The sequence below is a fragment of the Phyllosticta capitalensis genome, assembly GCF_038381095.1.
Source record: "Phyllosticta capitalensis strain CBS 128856 chromosome Unknown BKA78scaffold_7, whole genome shotgun sequence".
NCBI lineage: Eukaryota > Fungi > Ascomycota > Dothideomycetes > Botryosphaeriales > Phyllostictaceae > Phyllosticta > Phyllosticta capitalensis.
The window spans coordinates 1,480,016-1,500,053 of NW_027117445.1; the positions used below are offsets into that span (position 1 = coordinate 1,480,016).

The 20,038-nt window shown below is 55.4% G+C and overlaps 12 protein-coding genes across 12 annotated transcripts; 7 read left to right on the top strand and 5 right to left on the bottom strand.

Annotated features, from left to right (window-relative positions):
• Positions 1–332: 332 nt before the first annotated feature.
• On the top strand, positions 333–1,043 carry BKA78DRAFT_166938 (uncharacterized protein). Its single transcript, XM_066883184.1, has one exon. The coding sequence runs from the start codon at positions 452–454 to the stop codon at positions 962–964; it is 513 nt and encodes a 170-aa protein (XP_066742786.1). The 5' UTR covers positions 333–451; the 3' UTR covers positions 965–1,043.
• A 483-nt stretch (positions 1,044–1,526) lies between these two features.
• On the top strand, positions 1,527–2,569 carry BKA78DRAFT_166940 (uncharacterized protein). The gene has a single exon (XM_066883185.1). It carries the CDS (start codon positions 1,789–1,791, stop codon positions 2,464–2,466), a length of 678 nt encoding a protein of 225 aa, XP_066742787.1. The 5' UTR covers positions 1,527–1,788; the 3' UTR covers positions 2,467–2,569.
• Positions 2,570–3,262: 693 nt separating this feature from the next.
• Positions 3,263–4,629, top strand: BKA78DRAFT_345154 (uncharacterized protein). Its single transcript, XM_066890480.1, has 2 exons — positions 3,263–4,429; positions 4,486–4,629. The coding sequence occupies exon 1, from the start codon at positions 3,492–3,494 to the stop codon at positions 4,245–4,247; it is 756 nt and encodes a 251-aa protein (XP_066742788.1). The 5' UTR covers positions 3,263–3,491; the 3' UTR covers positions 4,248–4,429; positions 4,486–4,629.
• Positions 4,630–5,253: 624 nt separating this feature from the next.
• BKA78DRAFT_332405 (trafficking protein-like protein particle complex subunit 5) lies at positions 5,254–5,963 on the bottom strand (the record flags this gene model as incomplete). Its single annotated transcript, XM_066889977.1, has 2 exons — positions 5,254–5,737; positions 5,797–5,963. The coding sequence occupies 2 exons, from the start codon at positions 5,961–5,963 to the stop codon at positions 5,254–5,256; spliced, it is 651 nt and encodes a 216-aa protein (XP_066742789.1).
• Positions 5,964–6,084: 121 nt separating this feature from the next.
• On the bottom strand, positions 6,085–7,569 carry BKA78DRAFT_166950 (WD repeat-containing protein 82). Its single transcript, XM_066883186.1, has 2 exons — positions 7,357–7,569; positions 6,085–7,307 (listed from the first exon to the last, which is right to left on the bottom strand). Exons 1-2 carry the CDS (start codon positions 7,441–7,443, stop codon positions 6,318–6,320), a joined length of 1,077 nt encoding a protein of 358 aa, XP_066742790.1. The 5' UTR covers positions 7,444–7,569; the 3' UTR covers positions 6,085–6,317.
• Positions 7,570–7,818: 249 nt separating this feature from the next.
• BKA78DRAFT_354445 (mitochondrial carrier domain-containing protein) lies at positions 7,819–8,969 on the top strand (the record flags this gene model as incomplete). The annotated part of the gene is made up of 5 exons (XM_066891733.1): positions 7,819–7,835; positions 7,896–7,970; positions 8,030–8,159; positions 8,211–8,828; positions 8,886–8,969. 5 exons carry the CDS (start codon positions 7,819–7,821, stop codon positions 8,967–8,969), a joined length of 924 nt encoding a protein of 307 aa, XP_066742791.1.
• BKA78DRAFT_167275 (uncharacterized protein) lies at positions 8,826–9,614 on the bottom strand. Its single transcript, XM_066883189.1, has one exon. It carries the CDS (start codon positions 9,481–9,483, stop codon positions 8,977–8,979), a length of 507 nt encoding a protein of 168 aa, XP_066742792.1. The 5' UTR covers positions 9,484–9,614; the 3' UTR covers positions 8,826–8,976.
• Positions 9,609–11,156, top strand: BKA78DRAFT_167037 (uncharacterized protein). Its single transcript, XM_066883187.1, has one exon. It carries the CDS (start codon positions 9,747–9,749, stop codon positions 10,992–10,994), a length of 1,248 nt encoding a protein of 415 aa, XP_066742793.1. The 5' UTR covers positions 9,609–9,746; the 3' UTR covers positions 10,995–11,156.
• Positions 11,157–11,318: 162 nt separating this feature from the next.
• On the bottom strand, positions 11,319–12,768 carry BKA78DRAFT_332408 (mitochondrial 37S ribosomal protein mS47; the record flags this gene model as incomplete). The annotated part of the gene is made up of 2 exons (XM_066889978.1): positions 11,319–12,147; positions 12,194–12,768. The coding sequence occupies 2 exons, from the start codon at positions 12,766–12,768 to the stop codon at positions 11,319–11,321; spliced, it is 1,404 nt and encodes a 467-aa protein (XP_066742794.1).
• A 359-nt stretch (positions 12,769–13,127) lies between these two features.
• On the top strand, positions 13,128–15,260 carry BKA78DRAFT_319120 (elongation factor Tu GTP binding domain-containing protein). Its single transcript, XM_066888836.1, has 5 exons — positions 13,128–13,499; positions 13,555–13,583; positions 13,631–13,893; positions 13,940–14,619; positions 14,670–15,260. Exons 1-5 carry the CDS (start codon positions 13,337–13,339, stop codon positions 14,855–14,857), a joined length of 1,323 nt encoding a protein of 440 aa, XP_066742795.1. The 5' UTR covers positions 13,128–13,336; the 3' UTR covers positions 14,858–15,260.
• Positions 15,261–15,271: 11 nt separating this feature from the next.
• Positions 15,272–17,279, top strand: BKA78DRAFT_167468 (uncharacterized protein). The gene is made up of 4 exons (XM_066883192.1): positions 15,272–15,478; positions 15,525–15,983; positions 16,044–16,357; positions 16,405–17,279. The coding sequence occupies exons 1-4, from the start codon at positions 15,407–15,409 to the stop codon at positions 17,099–17,101; spliced, it is 1,542 nt and encodes a 513-aa protein (XP_066742796.1). The 5' UTR covers positions 15,272–15,406; the 3' UTR covers positions 17,102–17,279.
• On the bottom strand, positions 17,267–19,705 carry BKA78DRAFT_253348 (uncharacterized protein; the record flags this gene model as incomplete). The annotated part of the gene is made up of 4 exons (XM_066884811.1): positions 17,267–17,777; positions 17,833–18,642; positions 18,742–19,217; positions 19,304–19,705. The coding sequence occupies 4 exons, from the start codon at positions 19,703–19,705 to the stop codon at positions 17,267–17,269; spliced, it is 2,199 nt and encodes a 732-aa protein (XP_066742797.1).
• Positions 19,706–20,038: the final 333 nt, after the last annotated feature.

Below are 20,038 nucleotides of genomic sequence, written 5' to 3' on the forward strand. Positions count from 1 at the left end.
GTAGTTTTGAATGGAAAGGCCGGTGTTGAAGATGTTTTGGCAAGTGTTTGCAGGCTGGCTGAATGGGTATATAGCAGAAAGGCTGGATTTCACTTGTGTTCTGCTTGGAGGATAGGCTATGATTTACATGTGTTGACATCAGTACAGAGAAGGCCTACAGGAGAAAGACGCTTACAGAATTTTAAACTCAACTGGTTACATGTGAGCCTGTAGTGTTATTGCAGCTTTGCTCTCGAAAAGTGGTTCCTTTCCCTTGACTTCGAGCCCATTATCACATAAGGGCTTGACCTGGGTCGCGTGTATGGACGAACGACATAATGTCGTTCGGCGAACGCGTTGTTTTCTCTTCTCCCGCTCCACCTCGAACTTCGTCACTGCTCCTCATCATACCCACAACACCTTACAACCCTTTGCCTCCAACATCACGCAGCAATAAGTACCAACAGTCGTTATGCCTCGCATCCGATACTACGCAGCTCTGAACGACGTTCGCGCTCGCCGTCTCGAGTACAGGCGGGAGGACTCGTCCGAGAGTCTTGATTCCGTCATCACCACCCAGCTGGAGATGATGATGGTGCTGCCAGCTATTGCCGATAGGCCGACTCGTCCTCCTCAGCAGCGCATGTCCATTTCTACGAACTGCAGCACCATTGTCAACACTGAGATGGAGCCTACCCAGCTTCCTGGACAGTCTTTCTTAGTGCCGGCACTCCACCAGGTCTCCAATGATGCCTCCAGCGAGGGAAGCACGTTGATCGATGACCAGGACAGCGGTGACAACACGGAGAGAGCCAGCGTCTATTCCGACGACTGGTGCAACCTGTCTGATGGTCCCGTCCCCGCTTCGGCCTACATCCGCCAGTCCGCTCCTACTGAGCGTGAGTTAAACCTCCCGAAAACAATGGCCAGTTGGGCCGGAACAGGTGCTGATGTACTGTCACAGATTCCAAGCGCTCCCGCTTGAGCGCTGGCTGGAAGAAGTTCCGCGATCTTCTGAAATGCTTCTAAGTCGTTCTTTGAAGCCTGTCTCGAGGGGCGCTCGTCGGAGGTATTTTGGCCTTCTGTTCTTCCCAAGTCCCACAAACTGATCAGCTGGCTGGACTTGCCGCAGATTTGCAGAATCAACAGGAACCCTTGCTCTTGCACATTCTGATCTCTCTCTTTGAAGATCCTGCCAGTCGAAGACATGGGTCGCAGGAAATTCTCGGCACAAAGAGGCTAGCGCGCCGTGGGTCTCGAAGAATTGTCAACTGGGTGGTCGAATGCTCCTTGTGGTCGCAAAAAAGATCACAACTGGTTGAGGCCGGATTTGTGGAGGGGTTTTCCTTGGAAGAGAGATTAAACAGCCTGACAAAAAACATGGGCTGTGCTGTTGGAGGTCTGGCCTGGGTAGTACAGCAATGAATTGCTTCTCTTGGTTGCATGTCGACGATGGCCGCAGGTTCCACGTCCTCAACACAGTCGGGCTTCCTCGAGCTTTTGTATACTGGCATTGGATGAACCGAAACTTGTGGCCCTACAGTTGCGAATCGGAAAGGTTTCGCGTGGTGGTGGTGGTCGCCAGGAGTTATCCACGCGCGGAGCCGCCATACGCGTGTCTAGATTGTTGGAGAGGGCACTTACGCGTGCGAAGGCCTTAGATAGTATCTTTCGTCGCAGACGTGTTGTCGTCTTTTCTTCCGCTCCACCTCAACACGACGGCACCTCTTTTCAACCATCACCATCATCACGACGTCCTCAACCACCAACCAACGCGATCGACTCACGCAAGCAATAATCATCCACACCATGGTCCGCCCGAGGTACTACGCTGCTCTCAACGAAGTCCGCGCCAGGCGTGCCGAGCTCAGGCGCGAAGAGTCCTCGCTGAGCTTGGCCTCAGCCGTCGAGGTCGAGCTGGAACTGACTATGGTGCTGCCGACGACCACCAAGATCACCACGAATATGCCGACTTGTCCGACGCAGCAAGTGGCCAGGTCCCCGAACTACAGTACGATCGTTGCCACTGAGATGGAGTTGACCCTGCGCTCGCCTCAGTTATTCATGGTTCCGGCTCTCCAGCAGACTCCCAAGCCCGGCTCGCTGCTGTACAGTGCGCCGCTCCACGCCAATGGTGTTCCCATGTACCCCGTCATCCCGCTCCCTGGACAGCTCGTGCTTGAGGCTGAGGCCGGCGCCGACATGGCGCTTGAGGCCCGTGATGCCGATGCCATTTCTGACGACGACGACGACGGCCACAACGACTGGTTCGTGCAGCTCGGCACCAACTTGAAGGCATCGCCTATCCCTCGCCCGCCCGCTCCCACCGGCTTGCCACGCTGCAACTCGAAGACTTTTGAAGGCATGGGCTTGGACCAAGACATGCCCGAGGGCCCACTCCAGCACTCGGACTCGGCGTCATCCTCTGAGATGAGACTTGAGAAGAAGCTTGCCCAAGCCCACTGGAAGCGTAAGCCAGAATCTTGAACAGCCGTGGAATTGGCAATCAAAAATGCTGATATCGTCACAGACTCCAAGCGCTCTCGCCTCCGCCGTAGCTTGGCTAAGTGTATCAAGTTCCTTTGCAACAAATGAGGCGGACCGTCTGAGCATTGTCCGGCTGGGCGGGTCCTGGAGGTGATTTGGTCCGCTCTTTCCAAACTCTCTGTCAAGTCGACCCTTTTGACAGTGGAGAGGGCGCAGCTTCGACAGTCGGAAATGCTCGAGCTTTTGTGCCTTTACAAAAATCTAGACACGCGTGTGGCCGCTCTCTGTGTTCGTCCCAGACAGCCTCAAGGTCGAAGTGAGGACCGTGGAGGAGCGGCTTGATGAACGAAAGGGAGCGCGTGTGACAAAATGAAGCTGAGGGAGAGAAGAGGGGGAAAGAGGGGAGGACGAATTCGAGGGGGACATTGGGATAGGTGAGGATGCGGACGTGCTGTGGTCGGATAGGAGAGGAGCAGCGCAATGCCATGATGACAGCTTGGATATATGCTGGATAGAAGGGCTCCAGCGGTGTAGTTGAGATTCTTGACCAAACCGCAGACGAACGATCTCAAACAGCCCGACCTCTTTTTGCTAGGACTGAAATGCACACCGCCATGTGGGTTTCCAGACTTTGATCAATTAATTCAGTTGGAAGCCGTGTCTTGGAAGTCCCGGAGCAGACTTATAGTGGCGGAAAGATCAAAACAGTTGCTAGTATCGGTTCAATTTGAATTGGAAGGGCGCGTGGCCTGGCTGTGATCAGGACTGGCTAAGCGTGGCGCGAGTATTTTCTCTTTGATGCTCGATCTTGGTTGACGGCGTTCGTTGGACCGTATCGGGGTTTGCGTCGAGCTGGGCCGTGTGTGCGAAGGCTGTGGTATATTTCAGGCCGTGGTATATTTCGACGCAGACGCGTTGTTGTCTTATCTTCCACCTCATCCTCATCGGCCAATCTCATCGCACCTACAACGACCACATCGCGACCCTCAATCTCAACATCCAAGTGATCAGCAGCAACAACCATCATGGCACCAAAGAGGTACTACGCAGCCGTCAATGCAGTTCGCGCTCGTCGCGCTGAATTCAGGCGTGAGGACTCCTCTGAGAGCCTCACCTCCGACATTGCTGCCGAACTGGAGCTGGCGATGGCGGTCCCCTTCACCACGACCCCAGCTTCTCAGCCTCAACCGATGGGTCCACCGCCAACGCGCAGCAACTTCGTTGCGGCAGAGAAGGAACCCACGCGGCGCCCCTTCACTTCGTTCCTGATCGCAGCTCTTTCCCAGATTGCCAAGCCTGGATTGGTATTCTACCACGCTCCCGTTCACATGAGCGGCGAGCCTGTGTACCTTCTTACTCCACGCAACAAGCAGGCTGAGGCTGAGGCCGGCGCCATTATGGCGCTTGAGGCCAATGAAGTCTTTGCCATTTCCATTGAAAGCGAGTGGGAAGTTGTCGAGCTCGGCTTCAGGCACGACAACAGAGCCGGCGTGCCTTCAGTCGCTTCGCCCGTTCAGTCGAGCGCCAACAAGATGGTCTCGCCAAGTCGTTGCGCGTCCGGACACGTATCCAAACGTAGCATGATCAAGAAGGTCGAGAGCATGAACCGCGAGCAAGATAGGGACAAGGCGGCTTTTTACTACTTCAACTTAGCCCCTCCCGACAGGAGCTCAGATGACAAGCTCCGCAGCGTGCGGGACAAGGGTAAGCGCAGAACTCCGACGGGTGCGGCTCGAGACCAGATGGAGGCTGACATGCCGTCGCAGTCTCCAAGCATTTGAGCGCTCGCTGGAGCAAGTGCAGCAAGTTCTTCAGCGTCAATGATTGAGTATAGACGGAGTGTGTCGTACACTCGTGCTCCTGATTTCGCCCGCGGCGGATTGCGTTCAAATACCCCTGGATGTCGCAACGTGGCTTCGTTGGATCGTCGATCGGTTTTGTCATGTTCCAGAAGACACTCTCGGTAAGTTACTGGCCCGTCGTGTTCGAAGACCCAATTGCTGATGACAGGAAAATCAGAGCCATGAAAGACCGCAAGACTCTTTACAGTATCTCTTAACTCGCTTGAGGAGAAGCGAGATGCAGGGCGTGAATACCGAGAACTCCCGAGCACGACGGCAGCACCACGTGTTGAAGGACTTGGCCAGTCATTGCGAGTAGAACATGGATGCAGTGGAGCGGGATAGACAAAGGCGGGTTTTTCGAGCGAAGTTGGAAGTCCGTCATCCTCGAGTGCAACGGCAGGCGGGAAGAAAGATCGGAATGAAATTGGAGACTGGCGCCTCTTTGCCAAAAAATGCGGCAATCATATTCGTTTCCAAGTGACTGGTGAACGCTGACAAGGAGTGATCGGTTTCTTGGGCTACACTCGACATCAGAACGACTGAAAGAGCCAGCCAGAGCCGAAGGCGCGTTAGTCTCGGTCTTCCTGCTCGGATGGTTCGTACCTTTTGCCATGCTCGTCGATTCAGGCCGTCTTGATGATGGTGGATTGCTCTGTCGCCCGTCCTGACACAGTGAGAGCTCTAATGCTATGACCCAGTGGCGTTCCAGCACGTGTTTCGGAAATCGTCAAATTCGTATGTACCTGCTGAATTGAATGATGATTCAGATATGCCATGTCTCCAAATCCACGAAGAAGGGTACATCAGCACGCCCATTGCAGCCTGCCTGCCTCGAACCAGAAACCAACCGTAACCACCTTGACAGGCCTATGACCAAAACGCCGAATCTTGATAACGCCAGCCATGCTCTTCGTCCAGGGCATCAACCCTCATCCGCCCGCCCTCATTGGCCCCTCTCCAACAAATTCTCCCTCTCAATGACCCTCTCATCAAACTTGATCAAGAAGATAGTCTTGCTCGGCCACATCTCCTTGCCAGGCTCGCCAGGCGCCGCAGCTCCATCCTCCGCCCAATGCGCCGTGACCCCCTTAGTCGGGAAGCCCGCACCATCGCAGACACCCTCCATGATGCCCGCGACAAACGCGGCGACATTGAGACTGCTCATCTCGCGCGGCGTGCTCACGTATTCGACGACCAGCGGCGCGTTGTCCGTAATCATGTAGTCGGTGGTGGCCGAGGTGGACCTCTCGAGCTGGTCGGCCGGCCGGTTGAACAGGTGCTTCCACAGCGTCGTCGTGATGAATTGGAGGAGCGGCAGGATGCGCGTCGGGCGGGTGGGGTTGGGGTTGGCCGTGAGCGATGACGGCGATCGCGCCGAGAGGAGGTCCAGCAGCTTGAGGCCCAGATTGTAGCCCTGCGAGTTAAGCCTGCGCGTGCGTGTCAGTATGGGCGGCGCTTGACGAGCGATTCGAGAGGGAAGAAGTACTTCTTTTCGAGGTCCGCGATGCCGGTGACTTTTCGCTGGGCGTACGATATCATCTCCACGAAGAGGTAGGCAAAGGCGGCGCGACTGAGCTCGGCATTCTTGCTCCTTCCCAGGTTGCGGTCGTAGATTGTTTTGCGATTCGACGGGTAGCGGAAGCCCGTCGTCATGGAGCGCTGCTGCTGCTGGAGCCCAGCATTGGGGGCGCCCTTGAAGGATTGTGACGAGCTCATGGTTTGGGAGGAAAGTAGACGGACGGTGGTGGAGACAAGCTCCCGAGCCAGGAACACCGTCGTCTCGAGCACGGTGTTGGCACTTTTGGGCGTGCACCCCACCGTACCGGCAACCACTTTTCACCCCGCATATGCGTCTCCACAGCTTCATGTTGTTCTCGATTTTGATGTAAAAGCACTGCCGAGGATAACAATCTCTATGACCAACGTAGACCTTGATTTTCCGACCTTTACGCCTGCGCCCAAATCCTCATACCATGCATTTTGCCCTGAATCGACCGTTTCTTGATATTATGACGCATCAGGATCCGGCAACCACATTAAAAAGTCCTTGTCCGCTGAGCACAGTTGATTCATGCGCTGGTTGTATCCCACAATCGCAGATTTTCCGCGCCCCGGGAGGTCAGTGAATGGCCTCAAGATTCGATCTGCCGGCGGCTTGGAGTGAATGTCCCAGACCAGCAGCTCGTCGCTGCCGCAGCCACCTATCACGTACTGACCATCGGGGGAGACGCACATGTCGCCTTGTCCAGCAACCGTGTCCGGAGATGCATATTCCCCAGCGGCACGACGCCCTGAGGGGCCCGAGTCTCGATGCAGGAAATACGTGAGTGTGCCCTCGAACGCATCCAGCACAAAATGGCCAACACCAGTGGTTCCCAGCACCAAATGCTTGCCATCATTGGTAAACTCCAGCTTAGACCAATTGTGACCCCCCGCGCCAGGTGTATATTGCTGCTCAATGTCTACCAGATCAAACGTGGCAAATGGCGCCTTGTCGAAATTGCGAAGGTCATAGAGGAGAATGCTCTGGGTCGGGGGCGAGGCGATCGCAAGGACGCTAGCCGAGGGATCGTACGCCGCAAGATGTGCGCCGTAGAGCTTCAACATACCCTGAGCATTTCCTGAATTAAGCGCCCACAAGCGGACTGTATTATCGGTCGAGCAGGAGACGAAAGTGTCGTTGGAGGGGTTCAAGGAGATACAGGTGACGGTGTCGGTGTGGCCCTTGAAATAGCGGAGAAACTGGTTGTCATGGGAGGAAAGGTAGCGGATGCCGTGGTCGACCTTTGTGCTCGCGTAGAGAATGCTCTGAGCATGATGGGTGAAACGAGCCAGGTGAACACCATACTTTTGGCTCCTCAGCTCTTTGGCGTGCTTGCCTTCCTTGCAGTTGTAGATTTGCAGGGTGTCATCGTCGCGAGCAACAACAGCAAGTTCTCCCGAGTCGTCGAAATCGAGTGAGGTGACGGATGTCTTGGGGCTCTCGGCGCGAAAGACCTGTCTCGTTAGCTTCAGATCGCGGATAGAGACGGTCTTGCGGGCGTACTTTGGTGGGACGAAAAGACGCGATGATTTCGCTAACTTTGGTGGTTGGCGGGGCACCGCCAGGGGTGGATGATGCGCCAGCGGCCATGATGAGAGTGGCGTCAGAGAATTCAGATCATGGCGGAGACTGGGCGGCCGCGTGGTGGAGCAGTGAGTGAGGAGACGTGTAGACGCGTTTCGATGTTCGGCGCGAGTTTGCGATGCGACGTCAGAGCCGCGGTTGATCTGCAGCTCCGATGTCGGCACAATGGGACCCTGCAGTCGGCTCTGACGCTGACGGGCCCGCTCGCTCCAACCAACACATTTTGGTAATCATCAATTGAACAACGCTCGCCTTGGCTACCTATCTTTTTTTCACTACCTCCCTACTACTTATTCTCACTCTCGCCGGAGGACAGCCTGACGCGTGAAGTTCATCCAGTTCTCCGGCAGAGCCAGCGTTGCCATCTACCTCTCCCGAGCCATGTCCACGACTGCTGGGTAAGCGCCCGCGCGCCCAACCGAATGCGTCATCTTTCGACGGCCGACTGATGTCTCCAGATCCTTCATCGCTGGCGGTATCGCGGCCTGCGGTGCCGTCACCGTCACCCACAGCTTCGAGACGGTCAAGATTAGGTGCGCCCTGCCTGCGCTCCGCCAACTGCCGGCGGAAGAGCTAACGAGCTCCAATGCAGGTTACAATTGCAGGGAGAGCTCCAAGCCAAAAAGGATGCGCCCAAGATGTACCGCGGTGTCTTGCATGGCATCTCCGTTATTTTGAAAAATGAAGGGCCCAAGGGACTTTTCCGCGGTATCAATTGCGCCGTGCGTTGATTCTTTCCCCCGGCGCTTCGGCAGCTGACGGAGTCTACGCAGTACATTTACCAGATTCTGCTCAACGGATGCAGATTAGGCTTCTACGAGCCTATTCGTGGAACTCTTACATCCATCCTCTACAAAGACGCCAATGTGCAGTCGTTTGGACTCAACATCTTCTCCGGCGCATCGTCCGGCATTCTGGGCGCAGCTGCAGGCTCCCCATTCTTCCTCATCAAGACCCGCCTGCAATCCTACTCTCCCTTCCTGCCCGTCGGCACGCAGCACAAGTACCGAAATGCTTGGGATGGTATGAAGCAGATTTATGGAAATGAGGGCATCAAGGGTCTGTATCGCGGAGTTGGGCCCGCCATGGTGCGGACAGGCTTTGGCAGCTCTGTTCAGCTTCCAACCTACTTTTTTGCTAAGCGTCGTCTGGTGAGGCATTTGGGCATGGAAGAAGGCCCGGGTCTGCACCTCGCCAGCAGCACTGCGTCCGGATTCGTCGTATGCTGTGTCATGCATCCGCCAGACACCGTCATGAGCCGCATGTACAACCAGACGGGCAACTTGTACAACGGCGCCTTTGATTGTCTGTTCAGGACTATCAAGACGGAAGGTGTCCTCGCTGTGTACAAGGGATTCTTTGCGCACTTGGCCAGAATCTTGCCGCACACAGTATGTTTGGTGATTCGCGGCGAAACCGGACCCTTTTCGACTGACTTTCTGTTACAGATTCTGACTTTGAGCTTGGCCGAGCAAACTAACAAGGTCATGCGGAAGATCGAGGCTCGCTATTTCCTAAAGGACGAAGCATAGAAGCATATTAAAAGCCGCGCGCTGCTGGGCGACCAATAGAGCAATGGGTGTTTGGATTACATTTCCCATGACTGGACGAGTAGGTTGCGCATCGATACCCCAGAGGTTCCTCTTCGCTATTTACGGTAGAGAAAATGCTTGTTGCCCCTGAGCTGAAGAGCACTGCTGCCCAGTTTTGCTGGGGGCTGGCCCTCTTCTGCACGTCGAAAATTTTCTGATCTGCTTTCTTTTGGAGATGTTTACTTTTTTCTACGCCAGGTCGTGTTTGACCAGGCAAGTGTCCAACGAGCATCAAGCGCGAACTGTTCCGTCCAACGTCAGCTATGCCGGCCGGCAGCCGGGATGAGACTTTTGGCAGGTCGAAGCCTCGGTCCTGAGTGGTCGAAAAGGTTGCGCCAGCAGCGGTTGCGCGCCGGTCCAGCTGGTGTGTTCCCCGCATCTTCAGCATCAAGCTTCTCCGCGACCAGCTTAGCTGCAAGGGCCGGCCATGTGCCCACCTGATCTGCCCATCCATGAGTATAGAGAGAGAGCCTCGCCACACTGCCTACTCTTGCACTTGAGAACTGTATCCGGTTTCCTTTGCCCCTCTCTCATCTTCGACCTGTTCCATACTTTGACGTCCTCGTCTCCTTATTGTTTCCTAAATTTCCAATTTTGTCTTCATCGGGAGATCTATTGAATTGCAGCGTCGCGTGCTGCAGGAATGACTTTTTCTTTCGCCACCATCCAATGCAAGAAGAGCTCTCGTGACAACGCTTGCTCGAAGCTACAGTGGTGATGGCCGAGCCCCACCAGACTACTACCACACTTTCAATGTCCTCTCTCCCATCCCCAACCATGGAGTTTACTTTTGGATCCCTTCGATCAACACCTCCATTTCTCTTCTCCTACGAGATTGATTCCTGCTCGTCGGCACCGTCTCTCAAGCGCCCTCTCGCAGGCCCCGAGCCTGATGGTCCAGCTCCAAAGAAACGCCGCCTCCGCCTGGCGTTAACGACATCACCTCTTTCACGCCCCTTCTCGACGCCACGAACCTCCTCACTTCCCGACCGCACGACCAGCAACCGCAGCAAGCTCGGCGGCATCAGCGGCGCCTTCCGACATTCTCCATGGCGACCGTCGTCTCCGTCCCATTCTCCCTCATCCGGCGGCACCTCCTCGCTGCTGCGCAAAGCCGCAGTCCTCAACCGCGTCCAGCAGCGCATCGACGCCGCCTGCGAGCGCAACCCCAACCTGCGCTGGGAGAAGGAGCGCCGCCAAGAGCGCGAGCTACTCCTGCGCGAGGGGCTCGAGATGCGCCGCATGGCCGCGCTCAAGGACGGCTTGAGCCCCGTCAATTCGACGAGGCCCGTCGTCGGGACTGCGTCACCGCTCCTGGATCCGGATCTGCCACCTGCTGCGGCACCAAGGCTGGAATGCGTCGATTGTGAACGGCGAGCAGTTGCTGATACCATCGCTGTGCCGCCGACGTGGTGCTGCAAGGACGGGTATCCGACGCCGCCAGCGAGCACCTGCACTGTTGGGTTGAGCAACTACGACGCGCTGGACTCGGAGGAAGAGGAGAAAGACTCCGGTTCGGCAGCGCTAGCAACCAACAGCTCCGGCACCGACGACGATGCCACCGCCGATACCAACGGCGGGCCGGTCGACGAGGGCATCCGCGACATATTCGACTTTCTCACGCCGCCCGCGGAGCACCAGACCTACCTCTCCTTTGGCGATTATGGCGGAGACGACGACGACGACGACGATGGCGATCCCGGGCCGAGCCGCGAAGACGAAGACGGACCCGAAAACGAAGACGAGGAACCACCTGCTCCTCCTCCCGCCGCAGCCACCGCCGTTGACACGGCGCCGCCCCCAAAGCAGCCCTGCTCTTCTTGGGGTTGCCAGTCTGCGTTTTGGATCCCGCCGCCGCGGCTGACGGGGAACGATGCGGCGCTTCAGTGTCTCCTGCGGCAACCGAGGCACCATCGTCGATACTGCGCCATGCCGGCTTTTGTTGCTGTGCCCCCTGCTTTGTGAGTGCTGTCGTGGTGTATGTTTACTGTGTGGGTGATTAGCTGGAAGTAACGATCTTCTCCTTGGTGTGATATCTTGGGTGGTCCTTTGTTCTCTCGTAATCCTCATCATGTGAGCTTTGTATGAGAGATAGGGGTTTGTTAAGGGGTTGATGTTGAGGTCCCCCTGCTGACACTTTGAAATACGGTTTCTCCGGCGTTGATTTGATCCCTGCCTTGCAACGAAATCTCATGCTCTCATCAACTGCGCAACTCGTGGTCAATCAGTGACATCTGATTCTTCTTTCATTTCTTGCTCCGCTCTATTCAGGACAAATCGGTATGCATCCTACGAGTCGTTCTCGGACGGGACTTTGCTCAATAGGCTTTCCCGGGACCTCTCATCAATGGCTCTTCTTTCCAAAGCCTCCTGGACCTTCTCCTTGACTCCAAACTTGTGGTTGTGACGGGCCAGGATGGCCCTAGCGCACTGCTGGTCAGTCTCGTGCTTCTTCCTCTCTTCGAGAATTTCCTTCTCCCGCGGCAGACCCAGCCACGCATGGGGATACTCGGCGTAGTCCTCGGCCGTGTCGTTGAGCAGAGTCAGCTCGGGCCTTTGGGGGAAGTCCAAAAACTTTCCGACATCTTCCTCCACAAGCTCAGAGACTTGAGCAGGCTGCCACGACGGCCTCTCCTTGCTCTTGGTCACGAGGCGTGCCGTGACGCCCTCGATGAAGTCGGGGTGCTCCATGAATCTAGACGCAATGTAGTGCTCACGCTTAAACGTTTCGGCGATGGTCCACCGCTGGCTATGACGCAACTGGGCAAACGTCACGGCCATTGAAGTTGGCGAGCGCTCCTCCATTGTTGCAATCGTCTGCGCGGCCCAGCTCCTGACTTCCTCGTTCTTGGAATTCTCCATGCGGCGGACCGCATTCATGACGTCTTCCAGAGTGCCAAAGAGAGGCCCAAAGCAATGGTCGATGGCATAGCGGACCGAGCCGGAGTGTTTAGGTCTGGGGAGCTCGGACTCGGTTACGTATTCTTCCACGGTGTTGTTGATGATACGGTAGCGTTCCTCGTTGGAAGCGTAGTCTTTGAAAATCAGCTCGCCGAGACGGCTCTCAAGGTCGGGGAGCTGGGCCGAGTGGATGTAATGGGTTGCGACACCGTGGAACCTTGCGAGGTTAGCAATGACGTGAGATAGGAACTAGGAATGCTCACAAGCAATCGTAGCCGTTCAACGTCTGGCTTGTCAGTGCGAGGTACATGCCCATAGCTCCATCCATCTTGGGAAGGAAGAAGCTAGCGCCAACATCAGGGAAGAAGCCAATGGTCGTTTCGGGCATGGCGAAAACAGTGTTCTCGGTTGCGATGCGGAAAGGCGCGTGGATGCTCAATCCAACTCCACCTCCCATTGTTATGCCGTCCATGAAGGACATGTAAGGTTTCGAGTATGTGGCAATCAGGTGGTCGAGCTTGTATTCGAGCGCAAAGTAGTCTTTCGACGTTTGCTGTCCCTCCGGACCCTCGCTGTTTTGCTTGGCCAGCGCCGCGACATCGCCACCTGCGCAAAGTGCGCGCCCCTTGCCCTTGACAATTATGACGTTGGCCATCTGGGACTTGCTCCATTCTTGCAGCCTGGGGATGATCTTGCGGGCCATTGAGCCGTTGAGCGAGTTGAGTTTTTTCGGCCTGTTGAGCTCAATTGTCCGCACGCCGTAGTTCTTGTCGAAGAGAACATCGTCGGGGTCGTCTCTGGGCTGCGGTTGCAACAGGGGGTCTTCGGTCTGCTCCATGGTGGAGAACTGCAAGAGCAAGTCAGCTCTGCAAAGATCAGGCGGGGAGCTCTCTTCGTACAGGTCGCGTGATTTTTGCCCTCAAAGGCATTGTGGTAGAACGCAAGGCTCGCAAGCTGCTGTAGCTTGACGAGGGGACGGCGCGTCTTGAACAAGCTTGGAGAAACATTTGTGCTGTCGTGGAGGACAAGGTAGATACGAGAGGGCAGTCGGGCTGCGGGAGACAGGACCTCGGGTATTCGGTAGATGTAAGAGGGCGACAGAGACCAGGGCTTGCGCGAGAGAGCGATAAGAAGTAGGCAATTGGTGACGAAGCGTCAGCTAAGAGCTCCGCCGAAAGTGTTTTCCTGGTAGAATTATTGCGGAAGAGTTCTTGGTTCGGCGATGGATTCTTCTCCGCATCTCTTCCGTCGCCGCGGAGCTCTGGAGTCACGTGCCGCGATCGCGCTAAGAAATTGTCGAGTGCCACCCAACGGCAGACGATGAGACGCATCTTGCAACCTCGACCTCCAATTCTCCGCTCCTACATTGCCAAGTTCGAGGCATTGCGGCCATCGCCATTGCAACCATGTCGGCCTTTGCTCGCACTTTTATGCGCTCTTCCCGCGCCGCCCTGCGCGTGCGCTCTGGCGTCAACCCGCTGCAGTCGACTCTGGGCCTGAACGGATCATCGCAGTTCGTCAGGAACTATGCCGCCGCCTTCGAGCGTAACAAGCCGCACGTCAACATTGGTGCGTTTCCGGGTCAATGGTTTGATGCGCTGCTCGTGCTGATAATATATCCTAGGTACCATTGGTCACGTCGATCACGGCAAGGTACTCGAGCTCCGTCGCTATCCATTCAACAGCTCTAACAGCTCCAGACTACCCTGACTGCCGCCATCACCAAGCGTCAGGCCGAGAAGGGCTATGCTAGCTTCCTCGAGTACGGTGCCATCGACAAAGCTCCCGAGGAGCGCAAGCGTGGTATTACCATCGCCACCGCCCACATCGAATACCAGACCGACAACCGCCACTATGCCCACGTCGACTGCCCTGGTCACGCCGATTACATCAAGAACATGATTACTGGTGCTGCCAACATGGACGGTGCCATCATCGTCGTCGCTGCTTCGGATGGTCAAATGTAGGTGGCAGCAGAGCCAAAGATGGACTCGTTTTAACAAATCCAGGCCCCAGACTCGTGAGCACTTGTTGCTCGCCCGCCAGGTCGGTGTCCAGAAGATTGTCGTGTACGTCAACAAGGTCGATGCCGTCGAGGACAAGGAAATGTTGGAGCTCGTCGAGATGGAAATGAGGGAGCTGCTCAGCACCTACGGCTTCGACGGTGATGAGACTCCCATCATCATGGGTTCGGCTCTGTGCGCTTTGGAGGGCAAGCAGCCCGAGATTGGCGTTCAGTCGATTGACAAGCTGCTCGAGTCTGTTGACACTTGGATTCCTACTCCCGAGCGCGCCCTTGACAAGCCCTTCCTCATGGCTGTCGAGGATGTCTTCTCCATTGCTGGTCGTGGTACCGTCGTCTCCGGTCGTGTCTCGCGTGGTGTCTTGAAGAGGGACCAGGAAATCGAGCTTGTCGGCAAGAACAAGACTCCCATCAAGACCAAGGTCACCGACATTGAGACCTTCAGGAAGGCCTGCGAGCAATCCCAGGCTGGTGACAACTCCGGTCTCCTTCTCCGTGGTGTCAAGCGTGACGACGTGAGGCGTGGTATGGTCGTTGCTGCTCCCGGCACTGTCAAGGCCCACACCAAGTTCCTGTCTTCCCTCTACGTGCTCACCAAGGAGGAGGGTGGTCGTCACACCGGTTTCCACAGCAACTACCGTCCCCAGATCTTCATCCGCACAGCTGGTAAGAAAAAACTCCCAAAAGAGAATGAAAATCACGCTGACTGCTTGCAGACGAATCTGCCTGCCTGACTTGGCCCGAGGAGTTTGCCGAGCAGGACAAGATGATCATGCCTGGCGACAACGTCGAGATGGTCTGCGAGGTCCACCACCCTGCCTGTGTCGAGGTCGGTCAGCGCTTCAACGTCCGCGAAGGTGGCCGCACCGTTGCCACTGGTCTCATTACTCGTATCATGGAATAAACGAGACGTCGACGATGAAAAATAAAACCCAAAATATCCCGCCGCAATGACTAACGCAGGAGGCCCGCGCTGCACCTCTGATAGGCTGCGCCACGCAGCTCCACTATCCTGCCTGTAAAAATACCAACCTTGCAGAAAGTCTTCTCTCTCCCCTCTTCATCTTGATCCGACATCTCCCTGTATCTGAAAGGCGTCGAAAGATCGTGGTCACATGGCATTGGAGGCGTTCAATTGGCGGCAGCTTGTAACAACGTAGAAAAGGGAAATCCAGCTCATGTTTCTTCGGAGACTTTTTGACGTGTTAGTTTGACAGTTCTCCACTGTAGGCTAAGCTTTTCCAGTGCTGCAAGCATGTCTTGGCTACGCGACCCATGCACCCGACAGGAGACCAAGATGATCCATGTGCGGGCTCATCGGATCGAAGCGCACGTGATCCAATTGCCGAAGCCTAAGTCGACCTCCAGGCAACGATGTCGTCCTCTTCACTCGCTGCCAAAAATCGTACGAAAGTCCTTCGAGGAATGAATTTCCTTCGCTAAATCTGATCCCATGCCTTGTGGATCTCGTGACGGTCGCCGCGGCGGCCATCGTTGTCTACGATGCCACAAAGATCATGTCAAGGTAGGTCCCCTTCCACACCGCCCATCGTTTGCTAAGATTTGGGCAGTGCGACGGCCAACGGCCTTGCGCATCTTGCAAAACGCGTGGTGTTGAATGTGTTTCTCGTCCTACGGCCCAAGATGCCATTACAATCATTCAATGCGGGCCCAGGAGGTCCAACAACACCTCTGCCATTCAAAAGCCGTTGGTGCAGGCCTCATGGCGCTACAACACTGTATTTTTCCAGGCCATTGGGCTTTCTCCTTCTCCCATGATATCCATTTTCTCTTTCAATTCTATCGGCCGTCTCTCTCAGCAAAACGAGCTCGTCAACAAGACTGTTTCTGTCGTCGGCGGTGTCTACGCCAGCCGGACTGGGAAAATCTTCCTGTCACTCGACGAGATTCGGCAGCTACGAAAGTCCTGGGAGGAGATGAGACAACTCATAGCAGACGAAATGCGAGGCGCTCGTCCTGCCAACTACAATACCGTCCTCCTGTGTGCTCTCCTCCTGGAGTTTGCCGAGGTAAGCCTCCTGAAACCTGCCCGCCGTCGGCTTTCTACGCAGTAGCTCACCTCTCCCAAGCTCTTTGTGGACAAAAGTGGCGAGTCCTGGATGCGCATGGTCCAGAACATTTCAGAGTACATCCGACATAGCGGCAAGAGCCCACATGGACAAGGCGCGTTTGAGTCGTCGCTTTACAAGTATTACCGCTCGAGCGACACCATCGGCGCGATAGTGGCCTACAAAGATGTCGTCCTTCCTACAAGCTGCAACACCATGCGCCCTGAGCCCCCGAACGGTATCGAGCTGAATCCTGGCGAAATCGACTTTGCTTCAGACAAAGACCTGGATCGACTCCTCGACATCTTGGAGCAGTGGGCGAGGCTCCAATACCGGTGAGTTGACAGACTGCATGTTGCAACACGCTGCTGACTATTCAAAGGGCGTTGGGTTGGACGTGGACGAGCGACCGAATCAACTTCGAAGCTGCAGTATCTCAGGACTCGCCCGTCTCTGAAGACCACAAAGATCAAGCACTTAACGGCACGAACCTGTCTGCGCATGTGGCCGCCGGAATCGAAATCATATGTGTGGCGTGTCGACTACAACGCGAGATAATCTCGATCATTCTCACGTCCACCACTTCGGCGCAACTCGAGTCTGCCATTACGATGATGCTTCCTTACTACCACTGGGCCCTCATGGGCATCTGCAGATTGTTCATCCACCCGGCCTGGTCCTATCTACAATGCGAGCTGCCCGTATTGCAAGACGACATGATTCAGGGGCAGGCACTGGCCGCGCTCACGCACGCCGAGGGAATCATCAGCAACATCGACCTGGGAGCAGTGCTGTACATGCCCCTGGCATACCTGATCGGACTGGAAATGACAGACGAAGAAGAAAGAAAACGCGTCATCAACTTTCTCGAAACGATCAAGGCCAAGGGCTTTGATGTGGCGTCGGGATTCATCGTCGAACTGAAAGAGTCGTGGGTCGAGATGGGCAAAACCGAAAACCGCCAAACCGGCTTGACAGCTCTCTTGAGAACTCAAAGTCAGCTGGTCATCGGATCCAAGGTGGACGGATGCAATGTTCCTTTAGCTTTAGGGGACAGGGGCAATAGGGAGATTGGGTAAGAATTGAGTAAGACAATGTAGGGGTGGTGTGAGCTGTTCCGTCTATTTTAGCGCGGGGAACCTGGAGTCTGTCTGCGTATTCCGTGCAAAATTTGGGTTCGAGTTAGGAGAACCGGGTCGGTCCATTTGCTATCTCAATTTGCAACGCTGCCAGTCTATGCCTAATCAAGGCACCATGTAGCCCTTCTTCTTCAGGTTCTGGCCTCTAAGATCCGTGTACAGACCAAGTGGGTAATCCTCCCGTTTAGCCCTTTGCCTAATCGGAACTGACTGGACCACGGCAGGCCTGCTATACCTGCCGGCAACAGTCGCTAGCGTCCGAATCGTCGAGTTTGTCTTTAGGCTGCCTGCCACACACCAGTCGCTGGCTCCCCATGCCGAATCTGCAACCGCCTTCCACGCCGAGCTGATGTCGACCGTCATATCCGGCGTCCAGTATATGCGGCAGTCCGCCGGCTCATACACGAATTGCAGCGGAGTCTGCCCCTCAAAGTCGTCAAGCTTGATGCCATCACGGAAGTTGATGTTGTACGCAGTATCGTTGGCGGCACGAAGAAACGGGATCTGGTCGTTGTAGTCCGCGAGAGAGGTCGTGTTGTAGTAAGCCTTTTGCGTCTCATTTGCGTTTTCGTACACTAGAGAAACGAGGTACTGTACGTAGTCCCAGCCCAAGTCGCTAAGAATCATTGTCAGTAGATACCCAAGACGTTGCATGAATAGACGCTGCTTACTTGGTTCCTTTGACTCCCCCAATCGCTTGGGTGATGCCCGATGTGGACCTTCCGCCCATGGCGACGTACCTTACCCCCGCGAGATCCGTCATGAGTCTGGAAAATATGGTGCAAGTCGACGCACAGTAGCCATCGGTCAGGACGACAATGTTCTCTGTCGCAAAAGGCTGCGTCAAATTTGTCCTGTAGCCACCATACCCTTGGATCTGGATGCCACCACTGTTGATGGGCGTGAGCACGTCGCTCAGATTCCAGCGGAAGAGGCTCGAGAACTCGTCGCCGTTGAACTCGTACGGTCCATACTTTTCAGCCCACGATGAGAAGGGCTTGCCGTCGGGCCTCTCGTCCGTCCGGTAGTTGAAGTTGCTCGAGACGATGTTTTCCTCAAGCGCTTCCAACGTTTCGTTGTTGCCCCAGTCGAGTGTGCGAGGAACACTCCCTGAGATCGCGGAGAAGGACTGTCCGACCAAGTCGATTGCCTCGAATGCGCGCGTTCGGTCGGCCGCCGCAAATGCATCGATGGAAGGGAAGAGTTGCTTGAAAAGATCATAGCCTTGCAAGATTGTTCCGCCTCCGTTGGCACTCAGGTCGATGATGAGCTTCGTCTTGCCCGCTGCGACTGCCTCGGCCAAAAATGTTTGTCCAGTCGCTTGGAAACTCTCCTCCGCGTTTGAAGAGCCGACAAATGAAGGGACACTGAGGACTGCAATATCGGCATAATCTTCGCCATCCAGGTAATACCCGCCGATGAGATTGTTCTGTTGCCTTATAACAGGAGTCGGGTAACCGGGCGCTGGCGTGCTTGTTGTGCTCGTCGAAGTCGAGGTTGATGTCGGAGTTGCCGACGTTGTGGTGGTTGCCGTGGTAAGTGCCCCATTCTGAAAGTAATGGTCTGCTGGAACCTCAAACTTCTTGGACAGGGCCTCGCCGCTGTCGATTCCAGTAAAATCCGTCAACACTTTGGCAAAGTTCTTCAAAACAATGCTCGTTCCATTCTCGAACTGAAGAGTTGTGGTTTCTCCTGGATAGATCCACCTGCCGCGGCCACCTCCTGTGAACGTCCCCATTCCCGCACTCGAAGTTCCAAGAGCGACGATTGCCAGCTCGTAGAATACGTTATTGTACAAGGCGTCGCGGTCTTGGAGAGATCCATACTGGCTCCAGTTCTCGAGCCATGCGGTCGAAGACTCCCCGTCAATCTTGACAATCGGAGATGGAGTGAATGAAGCATTTCCAAGAGAGGTTTCAAGAATGTCGGGATAGGCATAGGGTTGAGGAAGACTCTTTCCGTCTAGGGAGACCGATACCAAAGGCAGCGTGCGCCCGAAGTTGAAGATGCCACCGACAGAGTCTGGAACGTACACGAAATGTCCGTCGTGAGTGGACTGGAGCAGCCGGTAAATGCTGAACCCAAACTGACCATGGTGTTAGAATCTTCTGTTCAGCAAGGCAACTTGCAGCCCTTTCTCACCTCATATTCGCTCGCAAAGCTTCCATTCTTCACTTTCGCTTCGATGATGTCCAGCTCTCCAAACACGTCGACTGGGTCTTGGATCTTCTCGACGTATTCTGCGGGAGGATTCTTGAGGTACGCAATCGTGCTTTGCCACTCCCAATATGGCTTCACAGTCTCAATGAGATCCAAAGCAGCGCTGACGTTCAAAGGTACACTATTGATGCATTCGTACGCCAACTTCGCGGGTACAGTTGCCGTCGCACTCGGAGAAGATGCTGTCTGAGATGCTGCGAGGTAGGAGACGGACGCACATGGTGAGCCAGTGCTGTTAGTCTGTCTTTTCCAAGCTGTATCAGAGTATCCTACAGCTAAACCTGCCAGACCAGCGACCAAGATCGAGAAATGAAGGGACGACATCGCGCAACACGGGCCTTGCGGCGACACAACTACAGAAGCCCCCATTATATTGCACCCCGTGTGCGCGGTGGATGTGGCACGCTGCCATGTCGCGATAAGCACAAGAGACTGGAGTTTTCCTGAATGCGGCAGTTGCGACACGTTAGGCGTACACAACTCGGACAAATAAATTGCACGACGGCGGGAGTGGACCTCACACGACAGGTGCCGGGCGGGAAGCGGCGACGGTCCCGCAGACACCAGCGGAGCAGATGGTCGTACCTTCCCAATCGGGTAAGGCGAGATGGAGATCCAGGTGTTTGGCCGCAGGGCCCCTGGGTCACGCATATCATC

Bases quoted from the DNA above. Each gene is read 5' to 3' on its own strand.
- BKA78DRAFT_166938 (XM_066883184.1), top strand. From the start codon at position 452: ATGCCTCGCATCCGATACTACGCAGCTCTGAACGACGTTCGCGCTCGC.
- BKA78DRAFT_166940 (XM_066883185.1), top strand. From the start codon at position 1,789: ATGGTCCGCCCGAGGTACTACGCTGCTCTCAACGAAGTCCGCGCCAGG.
- BKA78DRAFT_345154 (XM_066890480.1), top strand. From the start codon at position 3,492: ATGGCACCAAAGAGGTACTACGCAGCCGTCAATGCAGTTCGCGCTCGT.
- BKA78DRAFT_166950 (XM_066883186.1), bottom strand. From the start codon at position 7,443: ATGGCCGCTGGCGCATCATCCACCCCTGGCGGTGCCCCGCCAACCACC. The intron at 7,308-7,356 runs GTACGCCCGCAA...CTAACGAGACAG, and splicing joins CGTCTTTTCGTCCCACCAAA to GTCTTTCGCGCCGAGAGCCC.
- BKA78DRAFT_167275 (XM_066883189.1), bottom strand. From the start codon at position 9,483: ATGGATGGGCAGATCAGGTGGGCACATGGCCGGCCCTTGCAGCTAAGC.
- BKA78DRAFT_167037 (XM_066883187.1), top strand. From the start codon at position 9,747: ATGGCCGAGCCCCACCAGACTACTACCACACTTTCAATGTCCTCTCTC.
- BKA78DRAFT_319120 (XM_066888836.1), top strand. From the start codon at position 13,337: ATGTCGGCCTTTGCTCGCACTTTTATGCGCTCTTCCCGCGCCGCCCTG. The intron at 13,584-13,630 runs GTACTCGAGCTC...TAACAGCTCCAG, and splicing joins GTCACGTCGATCACGGCAAG to ACTACCCTGACTGCCGCCAT. The intron at 13,894-13,939 runs GTAGGTGGCAGC...TAACAAATCCAG, and splicing joins GCTGCTTCGGATGGTCAAAT to GCCCCAGACTCGTGAGCACT.
- BKA78DRAFT_167468 (XM_066883192.1), top strand. From the start codon at position 15,407: ATGCCTTGTGGATCTCGTGACGGTCGCCGCGGCGGCCATCGTTGTCTA. The intron at 15,479-15,524 runs GTAGGTCCCCTT...AGATTTGGGCAG, and splicing joins GCCACAAAGATCATGTCAAG to TGCGACGGCCAACGGCCTTG. The intron at 15,984-16,043 runs GTAAGCCTCCTG...ACCTCTCCCAAG, and splicing joins TCCTCCTGGAGTTTGCCGAG to CTCTTTGTGGACAAAAGTGG.